Source organism: Dermochelys coriacea, chromosome 6, assembly GCF_009764565.3.
Source record: "Dermochelys coriacea isolate rDerCor1 chromosome 6, rDerCor1.pri.v4, whole genome shotgun sequence".
Lineage (NCBI taxonomy): Eukaryota > Metazoa > Chordata > Testudines > Dermochelyidae > Dermochelys > Dermochelys coriacea.
The window spans coordinates 23,382,823-23,400,173 of record NC_050073.1 but is presented as its reverse complement, the minus strand read 5'-3'; the positions used below and the strand labels follow the sequence as shown (position 1 = coordinate 23,400,173).

Genomic DNA, 17,351 nt, shown 5'->3' with positions numbered 1-17,351 from the left:
TGTGTCTCAGGCAGGCACACCACCACTGAAAGGAGCTTGTAGGAAGCATACCCACTTGGCTACCCTGGAACAGTGTGCAGTATTTGTTTCCTTCTCAGCAGGGCATGGAGAGGAGGCCAAACCCTCTTTCTGCTCCTGCTAGCAAGTCTCATACCAACAGCAGTGTTAGAGTCCAGTTAACCCTTGCACTAGTGCGATCACAATGGCTATTGGTCATGCCCACCCAGTGCACTGTAGGAGTGGGAAGGATGCTTGCCCCTCCCTCTGCTTGCCCAAAGATTCGGTACCATTAACACCGTAACGTTTTGTTTTCCTAGTGCTAAAAGTCCTCTTTGGCAACCAATATACAAAAAAGACTAGAACATAGGTCCACAAGTCCCTGACACACTCTTGTGGTGTTAAAGAATCATGTCAGAGAACCATCATCTGGAACCTGATCTCCTCTCACCCAGTTTTCCTGGAACAATGACCTGGTCTGGTGTGGGTTGGGATTATGTGTTACACCTCCAGGGGATGCAGGGCAGAAGGCACAATCCATGGGGAAGGGGAACTTTAAGCCACCTTTATGAGTGTGTGTGACCAGAGGCCAAACTTATCAGTGATGTCGCCTAGTGATTAGGTCATTGCGCTCTCAATTTCCCTTCTCGGTCTCTGATGCTGCCTCTAGGCAACTAGTTGTGACCGGAGGCCAGGCTTATCAGTGGCATCGCCTAGTGGTTATGTCGTTGGGCACTCAAATTTCCTCCTCTCAGACTCTGATGCCACCTGTCGGCAACTCCTTTAGTAGTGGGATGGCCTACATTTTGATGGGCGGCAACTCAGCCCTCTGTCTGGGTCACCACTTTAGCTCAACTCCCCTACCCCCTTGGGGTAGCAGTGTCCAATGAACTGTAGAGGGCCTTGCATTCTTACAACTGGGAAGGACCCTCACTCTATCACTTGGCCTCCGTAGGTGGCTTATCCTTGCCATGAGGATCCAGCATCTCTATCTTCTCTTTACACCTGGGGGGGTGGAAGTGAGATTTATGCTCCTATCTGGAAGGTTGGAAGGGGAGCCCAGGCCTTCCACTCCACCAGGCTTTGACCCAGGGTGCTCTGAGAAGCAAACTATGACAGGCACTAGGGAGTGCCCAAAGACTGTCTTGCTGGGCCACTTCCTACCATCCACTCCCCTCTGCAGTCTCAAAATCCAATTTAAAATAGCAATGGGGGAAAAGGGTAACTGAACCATCAGCCCAGCTGGGCTCTGCTGGTAGTCCCTTGCTCCCCAGCGGAGACTTCTGTGGCAGCTTTGGTCAGGAGCTCTCAGGGTAGATCTATCCTGTTCCCCCGCTTACCCCCTTCCGAGTTGTCTGATTCCTTTTTAGATCCTTCCTCCAGCGGGAGCATGCTCTGAAGTTTGGGGGGAAGGGGCAGAGTCCCTCCTGGGACCCGAACTGCTCCGTAACCTCTTCAGTTCTAGTGTGGGATTTATATACCTCACCACAGCATGAGATTCTAGGCTGCCAGCGGGGACAAGATGGCTCCCAGCATAAATGAGAGCCTTTCCAGGGATATTCTAATTTATGGCGGCCACCCATTGGCTGTCTCAAAGTCCAGAATCTCCATAGCATCATGGGCTAAGGGTGAATCCCCCTGCTGTCACCGACATGCCCTCTCTCACCCCGTCCCTGTCCCCAGGGTGTGTGAGGGAGGCCAGTTTAGCGTCACTATGCCTGCATTGGAGGGAAGTTTCCCTTGGCTCCTTGTGGGTAGAGGACAGGTGGGGAGGCACAGTTCCAGCCCCAGTACCTCCCCAGAGTTCCCTCGGTCCCTGTGGCTTTCTCTGTTCCACTCAGACATTATCTTACTGATAGGATTTGGAAAAGGTGTGACTGTCTGGAAACAACAAGCTTGTTAAGAGGGAGGTGAAGGAAGATTTCTGTTTTCATAGACCACGTTAAATGTCGTCTTTCCCCTCACATCTCTTGTTCTTCTCCCACCCTTTCCTCCCTGACGTACAATATTTTTTGGCACAGATGATGGGACTGGGCAAAGGATAGGAGAGGGGAAATTCCTTCTAATACCAAACACACTGGGAAGAACTACATTTTATTCTCACTTACACTGGAAGCCATAGGCGCCCGTCTTTTACTTTTTCACCCCCACTCCATCCTGAGGCCCACCCCCTCTCCATTCCCTCCCCAAAGCCCCCACTGCTCGCTGCTCTCCACTTTCCTCCAACCCCTTCCCCAAGCCTCCAAACAGCTGATTGGGAGTTCCGCCCAACAGCTGTGGCTGGTGGGTGCTGCAGCCCCAGAGGTCCTAATGGGAGAAATTTATTTGTCACACTCCTTTGATCACCTCACCTGCTCCTCTGCCCAGTAAGCCATATGGCTTGGGACTTATTCTAAGATTTCGAAACCCTAAGCAACTTCACACAGTTGCCATTGTTTAAAAATCAACCTCCACAAGAATACTTCCTCCTCTCCTCCCAAATGTGGAATTGCCTTTCCCTCCAAATTACCCTTGCCTGACCAAAGAAGAAAGTTTCAATCCTAGGCCAGCGACAACTTTTCTATACATAAAAATGTCATTGCTTAAGGTCTGCTACTTTGCACAGAGCTTTATACCATTAGAGATGACGTGCTTCTCTGTGGGACTAGTACCAGCTTCAAAGGCCCAAAATATCGGACTTTAAAGGTAAGGCATTTACTGTCATATATTGCTTCCCATCACCAGTGCTCAATTTATATCTAGGTCTTTGAGCAAGAAAGAATACAAAATGACAGCGTAAGCAAATCCTTTTCCCTCAGGGGCAGAGATAAATCATGGGGAACATATATAAATTGGGTGACCCCACCACACAGAGGTGATTTTCGCTCATTCTTTCTAGTGTGATTACTTCACCATATTTATGATGATTGCATCTTATTAAACATCTGCAAGTAAAGTTGGGTCTTGACAAAAGGATGGCCAACACTATTAAAGTACTTGTGACAAAGATTCAGTGCGAAGAATGGTAATTTTGTGTCAGTCACTGAAGATCAAGTTGTCGAGTCCATCTTCCAGCTAGTGTAGGATTATTCCCTACAGGAGATTTTCTATAGCTTTTTAAGCCTAGTTTTAAATGTCTCAAGCAATAGTGCTTCAAGGTGGTATTTCATGAGGTTTCTTGTCTTTTAACTGTCAATCCTCCTACCCCAAAACAGTGAACAAAACAAAAATTAAAATAAAGCTAAGCATGTCAGAGAACTCTTTGCTACCCCAGATACCCACAGCAAAGACAGTTAGTGAATATCCAGTGCTTTAACATTACAGGCAATATTTATTCATGTAAAGTTTACCTTCTCTTCAAGCTGCCACGGTCCTGGTTGAGCCCTACTATGAGTTTTCAGACCATCAATGGATCCTTCTGTATCCTTTGGCTGATGTGAAGCACTGTAGAGAGTTCCAGTCTCAGGAAGACAGCTGGGTCCCTCAGCACAGGACAAATATGGATCTAAGTAGTTCAAACTTTAAATACATACTGGCCTCTTGTGGGCTATGTAGTTACATCCATTACACTGACTTCAGCAGCTTCACATGCTTGGAGGAATAGGATGATAAAATCTTAAGGGCAAGGATGACTATATAACAAAAATAACCCATCTGAAGGTCAAAGAAATGGCTTCTTGGAGCTTTTCTCAAGATATGTCAGGGTGTGATTTCAAGATCTTGACCAAGCTCAGGTACCTTTTTATATTCAACTTAACTGTTTTATTTTGTTTGTTTTCAAATATAAAACATTTGGGGTCAGATATTCAAAAGAATTCAACACCCAAGAGCTTCTCTTAAGGCACCTAAGTAAGAGACCTGATTTTCAAAAAAGCTCAGCACTCATTGAACAACCTAAATGAAATGGCCAGATTTTTTTAAAAAGTGCTCAACGCCTAGCAGCTTCTGTTGTTCACAGACCTGACCACTTGACTTAAGTGTCCAAATGGGAAAGGAGCTCTTCTGAAAATGGGTACTGAGCTTTTTTGAAAATCTACCCTTTTATATTCAGCAATAAACTCTAGATTGTGCCACCCTTCCATGTGGAGTAGTACTTTACTGAAGGAATAATCCCACTGAAATCAGTGGGAGTTCTCCTAGAACAGGGTATTTCTCAGCATGAGTAAAGGTAGCAGAATCTAATCATTTAGTTCTTTCATTTTATTTGACATAATAATAGAAATGCTAAAATAATAAATACTTAACAGCAACAACAACCTTAAATTTATATAGCACTTTCCATTCCAAAGGATCCAGACTAGACCTCTTGTTTGTGCTGTGGCTGAAGTAGCGATCACACATTATCATCATTTGATGTCCATTCAAAGTGCTGTTAGACTGGTTACCCTGGATTTATGCTAGGTGTAAATGAGAGCTGAGTCTGGCCCAGGATGACTCTGGGAAATAACCCACTGTTACGTTTTAAAAGTATAGGAGCCTAGCAAAACGAAGACCTGAATGCAAAGAAATTTCCATCACTAGTTGGTTTCCAAAGGTCATAAGTGAGAAATGACTTGCATGTAAAACCTCCAAAACTTTCAAACGGGAAATTCATGGAATTCAGGCTACTTAGTTAGGTGTCTGAATACATATTTAGTTACCTATCTTTGAAAAATTTGGAACATTATATAAAATCTAGAAATAGAACCTCAATCACCTGACTCCCAGTCCTTTGCTCTAACTATTAGAACACATTCCCTCCCCTTCCTCTCCCTCAGATATGGGCAATATAATAGGGTGACCAGATAGTAAATGTAAAAAACTGGCATGGGAGTGGGGGATAATAGGAGCCTATATATGAAAAAGCTCCCAAAATCGGGACTGTCCCTATAAAATCGGGACATCTGGTCATCCTACAATGTAAGAACCCCCACTAAGCTATCCTTTCCTTTGCTCAACGGATATCTACCAATATGCCAGAGCTTCTTCATTTCTTACATCTGATTTTCGTATGCACAGTCCAGGGGCACACATTTTAAGTATGTAAAGGAGAAGGATTAGAGCAGGAGGGGCCATGCAGGACTCTTTCCTTTTGATCCCCGGAGAGAAGTGCTGCTGCAAAAAGCCTTTGCCTTATAAGAAGAAAGCAGAAGACTTGCAGCTGCCACTGGGACCAGAGGAACTGAAGTCAGACATAATAATAAAACTTTGACTCAGGAAAGCATTACAACTTCTCAAAGGAGAAATCTTTGTAATAAGACACATGCTGCTACAGGAATTCTCTGTCTCATGGACTCAAAGATGTGCTGAAGTGAAAGGGGAAGCAGAGGAAGCTGATCACATTGGAAGGGGACTGGCAAGACACACTCTAGAGGGCAGGAACAATGCCCAGAAAACGGTGACAATGAACATTTTAGAATAATAATGGTGCAGTGTGGTTCCTTGTTTGCATTCTGAGAAGCCTGAGTGAGACAAGACAAAGAAAAGCAGCACCTGAAAACCAGGGTCTGGTGGAGAGAATAAAGGACTGGAAGTCAGGATACTGGCATTCTATCTATCTTAGGGCTTTGTACAGCAGTCCATCAACATAGTAGCTTTCTTTTAGATACTATAAGCCATACTGCAAGCACTGAAACTAATTTGCTGCATAGCTCTGCATATGTCACTTAACCTCTCTTTGCTTCTCAGCTTCCCCATCAGTAAAATGGACATAATACAAAGTAGCCTTTTTGGGCCTTAAGGGTATGTCTAGACTGCTATTAAACAGCTGTGGCTGGCCCAGGTCAGCTGACTGGCTTGCAGGGCTTGGGCTGCGGCTGCAGGGCTGTAAAATTACGATGTAGATGTTTGGGCTTGGGCTGGAGCCTGAGCTCTGGGACCCTGGGATGGGGGAGGGTCCAGAGCCAAGGCTCCAGCCTAAGCCCAAATGTCTACATAACAATGTTTAGCCCAGCAGCCCGAACCCGAATCAGTTGACCTGGGCCAGCTACAACTGTGCCACAGGTCTTCTATTCCAGAATAGATGTATCGTACATGGCCTGTGTAGGCCATCTACATGGAAGTGAATTTCACATCCAGCTGCTGAATTCCGTTTGGAATGTGGAGTCTATTGTACTATGTATCTGGAGTCTGTGAGGAAAGTGTACTCCACCTTGTATTGCAGTATAATGCATTCAACTGTCTGGGGTAGGGGAAGAATCCCTTCCTGACCTCAGAAGGCAATCAGCGTGCACACTGAAGCATGAGGACTGTCAGCCCTTAGAATGCTTTGCCCTCACAAGTACAGCTGCAAATGTTACTTTCACTCATTTGCATTTCTAATTCTTTCTTGAATGCTGCGAAACTATTTTTCTCTCCGGAAATCCTGAGCTGCCCCTTATTACCATATACTCGCATTTACCCTCACTGATGTTAGAAATTATACACATATACTTAGGCTTGTCAGGGTGGGGAAGAGAGTTTAACCTCACAGAAAATATACTTTAAATTTTTTCAAGCAAAAATACAAAATATTAGTTTCACTTAAAAACACCAATGAATGGGACCCAGTTATGATTAAGAAGTTGTAAATTTAACCTCTCATTTTCTATTTAACATCTCCCCCTGATAAAAATGTCACCAGCCATAACACTGAAATCCCAGTTCTCAGGTTTATAACCCAATTCAGATTCAAACATGCACCTCATAAGATTGCCCATGTGCAGGTTACACTGTACCTCTGCTCCCCCTGCTGTCTCTGCCTGAAACTGCAGGAGACTGAAATGGATAAAACAGCTGTTTACAGACCTCTTCAATCTCTAGTATTTTACTCTTAATACACATCTCAGGCGTAGGAATAAATCTCAAAAAACGTGGAGCTACTTCACCACAGTATATTCACTAGCTATGGCCAAAATTTGTGAAAATGTCGAGTGATTTTGGGTGTCCAACTTGAGACATCCTAAAGGTGCCTGATTTTCAGGAAGTGCTCAAATTGGGCACTTAAAAATTAAGGCATCCAAAGTTCACAGTTACTTTTGAAAATCTTGGCCATAATTCTGAGTGCTCTTAGGTGACTGACAAGAGAATTTTGCTAATAGTTTGCGAGAATAAGAATAAACACAGTACTTAGACCTTGATTCTGAATGTGCTTAAGAGTTAAGCTTGGTCTCAGTGTTCATATAACAACAATAATGAGAATACTTAGCTCTTACATAGCACTTTTCATCTGTTGATCTCAAAGCACCTAACAAAGGGATGGGAAGCATCATCACTCTCATTCTACTGCTGGGGGGGGAACTGAAGCAAGAGGTGTGGTTTGCCCAAAGTCATACAGCAAGTCAACAAGTGACGATCACAACCCAGATCCCCCTCACCACCAGTCTTCGTGCCCCATTCACATCACGTTTCACACGCTGAGGCCTGGAACTGCTCACATGACAAGACAGAAGACAGACTACCGCTGATTATGCTGAGAAAAATAATTTTTGATGAGTTTCGAAACCACATGCTGGACACAGGAATTTGTTGTGGTCCTATGGGAAACACTGTGCACTACAGATGCTAACTGAGGTCTCTGGTATAAGACCACCTGCCGTGCTTTGTGGAGCGAGGAGGTAGAAGTGTGCTAGGCTTGTGTTTTTTCACTAGATAAAGTGTCTCCAAAAAGAAAAGTGGTAGTGCCTACTATCAGCTGAGTTCCCCATGTCCTTAGCAGGGCAGCTAAAGATTTAAACCTATTAAGTAGCAGGAAAGAAGTAATCCTGCCCATTCTAAACACCTTTCCCTATACAGGAACTCTCCTTCCTCTGCTATATTCAAATGCTTACTAAAACTACACATTAGATCATAAAAGGTCACAAGAGGTGAGACAAGATGATCTAATAGTCCCTTCAGTTCTTAAACTCTATAACCAGAGAGAGAAATATGTGAATGATGTTAATTATGGCAAGGCCAAGCAATAAATAGGCAGATTAGTGCCAAGTTGGTAAAACAAAATAACATTTCGCGAGCCATTTGAACATTTTGGGCATGAGTAACTAGAATGCTCTGCCTGTGGTGATGCAAAGCAGCTGTAAAGCCATTTGAACCAGTCAGTTAAGCCAGGTTTATGGCTGCTTTGTATCAATGAATGGATGCAAAGCAGAGAGAATGCACTGGTGAAACCGGCCGTACATTTTCAAGAGCCCCTCAGAGCATGCTATTAATGCAAAACAGGAGTGAGCAGCAGGCTAGTCTTCCTTAGGTTGAAGTCCATGGAGCTACACTGATTTACACCAGCTGAGCATCTAAGCCTCTGTATTGATCTTATGGAGCACTATTTACAGTAGTTCCTACTTTGTTTGCTGTGGAATGATTCTCTACTAGGAATTCTCCTCAGAAAAGAGACAAATGTTTAGATTCAGCTACTGTCCCATACCCACATCGCTATCCCTCAGCAACAAATATCCTTTATTTGATGCATGGCACAAATCGTGTGAAAACATGTCATTTTCTTCACTTACTTGGTTTGACATTGAAGGGCACAAAACATCTTAAAACATTATTTGGGGGGGGGGAGGGGCAGTTTCCACTTACAATGCCATTCTGATAATCAGTGATGCTTGTTTCTATGAAAGGGTCATTAGACGAGGGTAATGTCACCCTTTTAAAAAAGTTGGTAGCAAGGGGAGTAGGATAGCTGGTAAGTTTTACATAAAACTAACAGTCACGTTATGCTCAAAATGCTTAAGTTTATTGCTCTATTTAATGACTACCAACAGTTTTTTAAAAAAGAACGCCAGTTCACTCGGTCAGCGTATCACTGAAGGAAATATTTTAAATACAGCAATAAAATCAAGGGGTTTAAAGATAACACATTTTGCCACATTCATGCAAACTCTGCTGACAGGATTTTTACAGAGGCACGGATACAAGATAAACACAGGTACTGAGCCAACAGAAGACATGTCTTGAACTTTTGGGAAAGCTTTCCCCACAGTGACACAGTAAGTTGTATATATGCGCAGCTTCAGGCCCGATCCTGTGCAGAACATCAATGGGAGCAGATGCAAGCCCTTATTGTTCTGAATGCTGTTTTTGATCCCTTCTTGATCAACAAGTGCCATAAATTCTCAGAATTTTCAGTACTTCCTAGAAATGTTTTTTGTTCTTTCAAAAAAGTTGCGGATATCTTTAATTGTTCACTAGGACCCCAGTTCAGCAAAGCACTTAATTCACATACTCAAGTCCATCCATATTCAGTAAAGTGCTCAAGCATGTATGTAACGATGTGCATGCTTGGAGTCCTTTGCTGAACTGGGGCCTAGAACACAGCCAAGAGCAGCAGAGTCTCTATTGCCTAAAGGGAACCACTGCAGCACGGATCAGGGGTTTTAGGAACCAGAGACAGTGACAGTCTGAATTTATTTTCAAAGGCAAATCTCTAAACACTGGCCAACATATTAAAGCTGAGGTTTTTCAAAACTTCCTATGGGATTTGGATGCCCTGTTCCCATTAATTGTAATGAGAACTGGGCACTCAGATCAATTAAGGTATGTTTACACTGCAACCAGGAGGTGATTGCTGCTGCTTCGCTGATATTGTTACTCGAGCTATCTTTGATCTAACACATCCGAATGTGCTGCAATCACACACCTAACTGCAGCGTAGACATTCTCTCAGGGCTTGTCTATACTTAAAACACTGCAGCGTTACAGCTGTAACTCTTCAGTGAAGAGGGAGAACTTCTCCCATTGGCACAGGTACTCCACCTCTGAGAGGCGGTAGCTAAGTTCATGGGAGAATTCTCCCACTCACCTACTGTTGTCTATAGTCAGGTTTAGGTTGATTTAACTGCGTCACTCAGGGGTGTGGAATTTTCACACCCCTGAGCAACGTAGTTATATCAGCCTAACTTCCTGGTGCAGACCAGGCCTTTTGAAAATCTCAACCTAACTTCACAGTGCACACGTGATCTCCTTTACTATGTATTCATTAGAGAAGAGCTCAAGTCACAACATTCAGAATCTGTGTTAAAACACCCCAAATTTCATGGGAAATTGTATCATGGATTTTGGTCTGGCTCATAAAGAGAGTAGCTATTTGCCAAATTCAGATCTGGATCCAAGTTAAGATTTCATAATGCTCATAAAGATTGGGGGAATGCTTGAGTTCAGGGTTTGATTCAGACTCATCTCTAATGGTCACCATACTTTTCCATTCTTTTCTTGATTCCATGGTATATTGGAGATAAAGAAGTGGCAATCGCCTCATGTCAATGAATTGTTTTTTCTCCCCTCCCTTGGTTCTGCTACATTTTGTGGAATTTTTCTTTTTTCACAAGCAAACATGAGGTGTGAAACATGATTTCAATATGAATCAACTTGAATCATTTAATGCAGAGGCTCAGAAGGTTTATGATATACACAGTATTCGGTAGTTTAAAATGTAAAAACAATCAGAAAAAGGCAAAAAGTTAATTTCAAGCTTAGTCAACATACCATACATATTTCAGCATGACAGTTTCAAAGAGTTCCACACTGTATTTGGATCTATTAGCAATTAAATCATTTTTTAAAAATAGCAAACTCAAGACAGCTAGTGAATTTATTTTTGATTTTGTAACAAATGAAGCTACTATTCTTATTTACAGTATAAATAAGCCATTTTTTTGGTGATTATGTTCTGCCACATGTTTAAGACAAGCAGTATCTCAGCTCTTGAAAGTTGATGCAAACAAGAGCAAAAAGAATGCAATATCAAAGTAAAACAAATATATATATATATATTCAACAAAGACTGCCAAGTTACCATGCGTCTCTTATCAGATCTAAAATATAGCTGACTTCCGTCAAGAGTTCTCTTGGTTTTAATCACTAGGAATATCATGAAAGCTTATTCTTCTGCTGCTCTAGAGAGCTGTTTTTCATACAAGCTCATGACATGGTGGACAAACTGATATTGTTCACAAGTCTGGATCATTCCTCCCCTGAAAAGGAAAACAGAAAAAAAGGGAAGGGAAACAGTACTTTTGTTACATGTGAACAGTGCACTTAATGGTGAATGGCACAGCTAAAATGAATGGACTTGCGCTCCAAGAGCCTATTCCAAAGCCCAATGACTGCAGTCAATGGAAAAGCTGCCACTGACTGCACTGGGTTTGGATCTGGCCCCAAATGCCTCTGCTAACCAGTAAATGAGAGGTATTGAGAACAGAAATAAGTTTTACCTTTGCTTTTCTCTCAGTGAGGCCCTAATTCATTGACAATATCATCATTTATTATGCGTTACAGGAATCATGCTATGCACTGTATAAATACATAGTTAGACAGTCCCTGCCCCAAACAGCTTGCAGTCTAAATAGACAAGACAGGCGCGAGGGGAAACAAGTTAAGGGACTTGTCCAATGCCACCCAGCAGGTCAATGGCAGAGCTGGGAATAGAAGCCAGGTCGCCTACATCCCAAACCAGTGCCCCATCAACTGGGCCTCACTGTCTCCCATGCAGTAAATGAGATTTCCTCTCTCTTTCTCTCTCTGATGTCACAGGATGATGCATTCCAGAATACTTCCAGAGAAACAGGAACTGCCAGTAGGATTTCAGACTAGGCAAAGACATTTCAACAGAGAATAGCTCATATTCTGAGCTGACTGCCACCCACATCCTGATTAGTAAGGACTTTCAACATAGAAATCTGGGCTTCACTCAGCTTTCTGTCTAACTGAACTGAAAACCTGAAATGAAAACCAAGTTCACCTGAACCCATAATATAACTAGGCTAGAAGAGAAATGTGATTTGCTGTTACACTCATTGTAATCGTAGGGCCAGGTTGTACGTAAGTGGCCTCCTCCCTTACTTCCCTGCGTAATGGCTATGCCCAATCCCAGTTCCTCTGCTCAAGCAGCTCAAGGAGTGCAATCACTGCATGAGGCAGATGCTTCCAAGTCAGCAGGAGGATGGTGGTGTCATGTGTCCCCCACAACTCCTGCACTAGCTGGCAGGGGTGGGGAACACATGCTGCACCCCTTCAAAGAAACCCCATTACCAGCTGAGCATACCTATTTGTCAATCTGTTCTATTTAGAACAGCATCTTTGTTCATCTGCTTCAGAGTGTTTCTGTGCACCGCATTTCTGCTGCACACAGCACTGAAAATGTATCTCCATCAGGCTGTGACACGCAAGGAATGTTAGTCATATCCAGTGATTACTCCCCATGCAATTCCATTAACAGCTAGGTTGGACCCTGACGTTGTGGCAACAGAAGCAGTGGGGTAGCCATCTAGTTTCAGACCACAGGAAATGATTTTCCTTTTATCTCATTTTCTGCTATGCTGCTGCTTTCTCCCTCTCCCTCCCCCCCATCATGAGTTCACTGTCCAAGCTTTCGCAAAGACTCGAGAATCTACATTTTCCACCCTTCTTTGCCACAGAGATCTTTCAAATACAAGTTTTTTCACTGACAGATGGTACCTAACATCCCTGAACACTGGCTGAAGGGATGCAGGAAGCATTGCTCAGCCTTTTCTTTGTCATGTCGATTATTTTTAGGACCAAATGCAGGACTCCTGTACAAAGTCCAATACACAGGCCCTTGTAAGGGATCTAGGGAGAAGGAATCTTTGTCCCGCTAACCTGACAGCAAGTTGAAAAACACCCCACTGGCTTTAATAGGAACTACTGCTGTGTAGTCACAGATCCACTGATGACATTATCCTAAAGTATTTGTTCTTCCATGAAGAAGTGCTTAGCAGTAGCACACTGAGGTGTATATCACCCCTACCCACCAGGGGTTCTATGCGTTCTCTCTCCAGACCAACAACCAGTGTAGTGAAACTCCATCTAGGGCCTTCTGCAGCTATTGTGGCAAAAGGATTTCTCCCTCAATTGCAAAAGAGGGCACTTCTTTTGTAGATAGCAAAGGTCAGAAGTTCACGAGGGTGGCAACTGCACTACTCTTTTAATCACATTCACTTTATAATGCCAGACTCCAGAATGGACCTGAGGAAGGTTTCCACTTCCGGGTGCTGGTGTCTGTTATTTCATGTTAGTAAAATTAGCTTCCCCAAACCAGATATTGGATATTGGACATGGCACTGACTATCTGAAGATGTTCCCTGCTGTTCACAAGCAAGAGGAGGATTCTTAGTGCCAATGCTCATCATAGCGCTACTGCTCTGCATGTCTTGTAGTGTTTTCCTACTTTCACCTCCCTTGCTCAAAATGTTTATTCCAACCTCTCATCCCCCAACACCACCATGTCCCTGGAGACTCTTCCACCCCTGCTCAACCTGTTTTCTCTGCCAACTAAACTTGTACAATGGTGACTGGTCAAAGATGTTGCTATCTGCTATGCTTCTTTGCAATGGCTGCCTCCTTACATGTGCTGCTCCTGGGGCCACAATGAGACATGGGGCTGGAAGGGCGGTAGTGACAGCAGACAGACACATGGATAGATGGTTTCAAAGGGGCTGCTAGCCCCTTTCCCCATTCCCTTCGAAGCAGCAGGACCTTGCTGGCCATCAGGTCTCTCTCCTGTGATTCATAATACTGTTCCCTATTCCATCCCACTAATGACCATAAGGGACAGAGGAGAAGCAGACCTCACAGCCTGATTTTTCTCAATGTATCAGGGGCTCCTGCAGGGCCCCGGACTTGTTCCCCCTCTGATGAAGCAGTAGATATGAGGCACATTTAAATACCTGTTGTGCCCTCCTCTTCTTCTGAACTCCCATCCCCACAGGCTAGTATTAAAAAATGTACCTCTTGTAGCAAGCACATTTGTCTGGACACCTTTCGCTCTCATTTCTGTGGCTATCTGGTTGTGAAATGCATTCCCATATTACTCTCAGACAGAAGTCAGTAGAGGGCATTTCAGATCCAGCGACTCTCTCTGTGCTAGGACAAACCAATACTCTGTTCAATGTTTTCTTTTTTCTTTTGTGAACATTCATTGTCTGGGTTGACTTTCGTTGAAACAGCCAAACTACCAGCACCTCTGCAGGTCTCTGCCTATTAAGACCACAGCAGAGTGAAAAGCATTTCATTTTCTGCCTCCCACTGAGCAGAACTACTCATCTGAAATAAGGTTCAGCGTGGGGTTGTGTTTTTCATTCATTTTTTAAAAAACTTTGGTATATTTTTCATGACATTTCTTCCCCTTACTCCATTTATTATTATCGTTAGAGAGAGCATGGGGACACGTTTTGACAGAGCTTCAAACCAACGGAAGAAGAAAAATAATCTCTCTGGTGCAAAACTCAGGCCTGTCCACTTTGTAGTCAAAATCAAATGAAACTGGCATGATGAGAAATCCTTAAATAGAAACCTTTTGATTGTGGAGAGCTTTGCATCTCCTTTCGCATGTCTGCAAACATCTCTTGCCTGTGTGTAAAGAAATATCACCCAGCCTACACTATCGGCAGCTTCCATACTGCAGTGCTCTTCCACTGAGGCTTGCGATTCCAGCTAGACTATGTTCATTTTCTTCATCATTTGTGTTCCATCCTCACAGCTGGGTGCCGGTCTGTGATGCTGAGAGCAATGGGCCTCTCAGCCTTATTCTTTTAGCTATAACCGTGGGCCAGATTCTCAGTCAGTGTAAATGAGCAGTAGTTCCATTAAAATAAATCAGCTGTAACTCCATTAAAATCAAGGCAGCTATGTCAGCCGAAGATGTGTCCTCACTGTGACTTATTGGGCTTGATGTCTACTGCTGGGATTTGATAATTTTGGTAACACAGGCTAATACCATAGCACAGATGAGAGATGCCATTTAAAATTCTCAATAGTATCTAAGGCCCAAATCCTTCAAAGGTGTTTAGGCACCTATCTCCCATTGATTTCACTTCCCGCACCTAAATACCTTTGAGATCTAGGCCCAAGTGACTTAGAAGCTGAAGTCTCACTAAAAGTCAATCGGACTCGACTCATAGCCACTACTTAGGCTCAGGTACTTTTGAAAATTTTACCCACTGACCTGAGGTTTGTCTTTTTTCCCCCCTCATGACTCTTTTCCCCCTTAAATATGTGGATTTTTTTTTTTTTAAAGGAAGAAGATTCTCTTACCTGTCTAGCCGTAACTGGCAGGTTGTTCTCAGTATGTCAGTTATCCCCTCGTACTTCAACTGTTTACAACAAATGCTGGTGGCAATAAAGCAGCCAGTCCTCCCAATCCCTGCACTGGGGAGGAGAATGGGTAGGGGGAAGGTGTGGGCAAATAACCCAGAAAGAAAAATGTTAAAATTGAATTTATAATGTACGGAGGCTGCTGTCAAATGTGTGAAATAAACAGAATCTCCCATCATCCTAGGGGCGTGTGTATGGAAAAGTCATTACTAATTACTAATAAAAGACATTAGCTTCACTGGGACTATCAGTAGATGGCAAAGCATTTTACAAAGGAGGTCAGTATCATTATCCCCATTTTAAAGATGGGGAAAATGAGTTACAGAGAGGGGATGTGACTTGCCCAAGGTCACCCAGCAGCTGAACTGGGAAAAGAACCCAGGTTTCCAGAGTCACAGTTCAGTGCTCTATCCACTAGGCCCAGCTGCCTTTCTATGGTAGCATGGGGAAGGTTTGCATGGCTCTAGTTAGCTTCAGTGGTGTACTGTACAAGATAGTAAAGTGGTCTTCCACATTAGGCCTATCAATCCATCATCACTGTAGCCTCTGAGCACTAAGACGGTGTCTGTTGAAATCTCATAGATAGTAGTTTCACTCCCCTGACATGTTTCAAAGTATTAGATTTTGCTAATATTTCATGATTATGAAAAAAAATAACAGGTACTCTCCCCAGAAGGCTGTATTCAGCCGCAAAGGAATTTTAGTGATGCACATTATAAAGAAAAAGAGATATGACCTCATGTTGGTGCATCATGCTACAAAACGGGATCAGAGTCTGAATCCCAAGCATGGACCTTCATTTTGCACACGGGAAGGTGGAAGGACTGGAATGCTGTGAGGTGTATGCCAATGGCTGGTCCACCGCTCAGTTTGGTTGGGAAGCAGCACATCTGATTGTGGCTGGGGGTGATGCCACTGCGGCAGGGGTCTGATGTAAAATGGGATGGAGGTGCTTCTATGGGATGCAGGGCCTCAGTGAAACAGGGATTGAAAGATGCCTGCCATGGCTCTGAACTTGATCCTTCCTGCACCACCTAGGAGCTGGTTGGTTCACTGTTGATGTGGCAAGCCAATACAGAAACTTGGTGTCAGCTGAGAATATCTCATGGTGGAGCAAGGACAGTACAAATCTGTACAAAAGGACAGTACAAATCTAATCTGTACAAAAGAGATTAGAAAATAAAGTGGGAGTAGGTACTTCACCCCCTCAGAAGCAATTACTTACTAATGTGTGGAATGGACAGTCAGACACATCAAACCATGTTGTAACCTTAACCTTTTTTTTTTTCCCCCCAAGAGAACCTACCACTTAATGAGGGGCCCGGCAAGTGGGGGGACGATGACCCCAGAGCCCGGGCTCCAGCCTGAGCCCTAACGTCTACACTGCAATTTATAGCCCCAGAGCCCGAGGCTTGTGAGCCTGAGTCAGATGACACAGGCCAGCCATGGGTGTTTTATTGCAGTGTAGACATACCCTAAATAACAGAGACACAAATAACCATTATTCCTTGGTCAGATTAAGTTTGAAAGATCTCCCGGGTGTGCACATCTCAAGATGAGTTTTCATTCATACATGCTGTGACAAATATTGCTTAAATAATTATGACTAACAGCAACATACGTATTAAGTCTGATGCCACTTCCAAAGTCATTCAGATCTGGAATCTCACAGTTCTCTGGATTTGTGCAGGATACAACAACAATTCACCACTAAAGAAACCACTGATTTTTCTCTTCTGTTATCAATGTAAAGACATTTTTCTGTATATCTGTTTCAGGCCCTTGTTAATGACTAGAGGTGATTTTGTTCTCACATGTGCTATGCTTTTGTGGCAAAGTGAAGCTGTGAACTCCTCTTACTATCACCATGAAGAATGAGCAACAAAGCTGACAACACTTCTGCATGTTAACTAATTAAGTGAGCAGTTTCAGGAATAATTACCCTACACAATCTCCAGAGAACCTATATCCATTTAAACAGTGTTAAAATCATAGTGCAAAGACACTGGCAACAAGTGTTCAGGCAACAATTGGACTTATATATGACTGTGGCTAGCAAAGTTCCGGCATGGTTTCCCTGACCACTAACGACAGGATTTTGACCATGTTATTTAAACTTTCAGGGAGAAATTCCTGACCAAGCTGGTTAGGAAAATGGGGCTAGCAATAACTGTGCTTAAATGGTGTTAAGCTGTAGCAGGAACATAGTTAAAATGACAAAATGCAGGCACTACAAAGGAAGAAGGATGATCTTACTTTTCAGGCATAGGCCAAGACTAAGGCAATCTAGGTTCAATTTCTGGTGCTGC

General features: G+C 43.4%; 1 protein-coding gene across 12 annotated transcripts in view; it reads right to left on the bottom strand.

The window, feature by feature from the left end:
- Nucleotides 1–8,649: 8,649 nt before the first annotated feature.
- PTPN5 (protein tyrosine phosphatase non-receptor type 5) overlaps nucleotides 8,650–17,351 on the bottom strand; it is a 140,183-nt gene continuing 131,481 nt past the window's right edge. For 11 of the 12 annotated variants that reach the window (XM_038407609.1, XM_043516735.1, XM_038407612.2 and 8 more), the window contains 2 exons: nucleotides 14,983–15,096; nucleotides 8,650–10,904 (listed from right to left, as the gene is read on the bottom strand). In XM_038407609.1, coding sequence (XP_038263537.1) covers nucleotides 10,811–10,904; nucleotides 14,983–15,096 — 208 coding nt within the window. In that variant the 3' untranslated portion in view covers nucleotides 8,650–10,810. The remainder of the gene's footprint in view (nucleotides 10,905–14,982; nucleotides 15,097–17,351) is intronic. The other variant, XM_038407610.2, reaches the window with a different exon arrangement.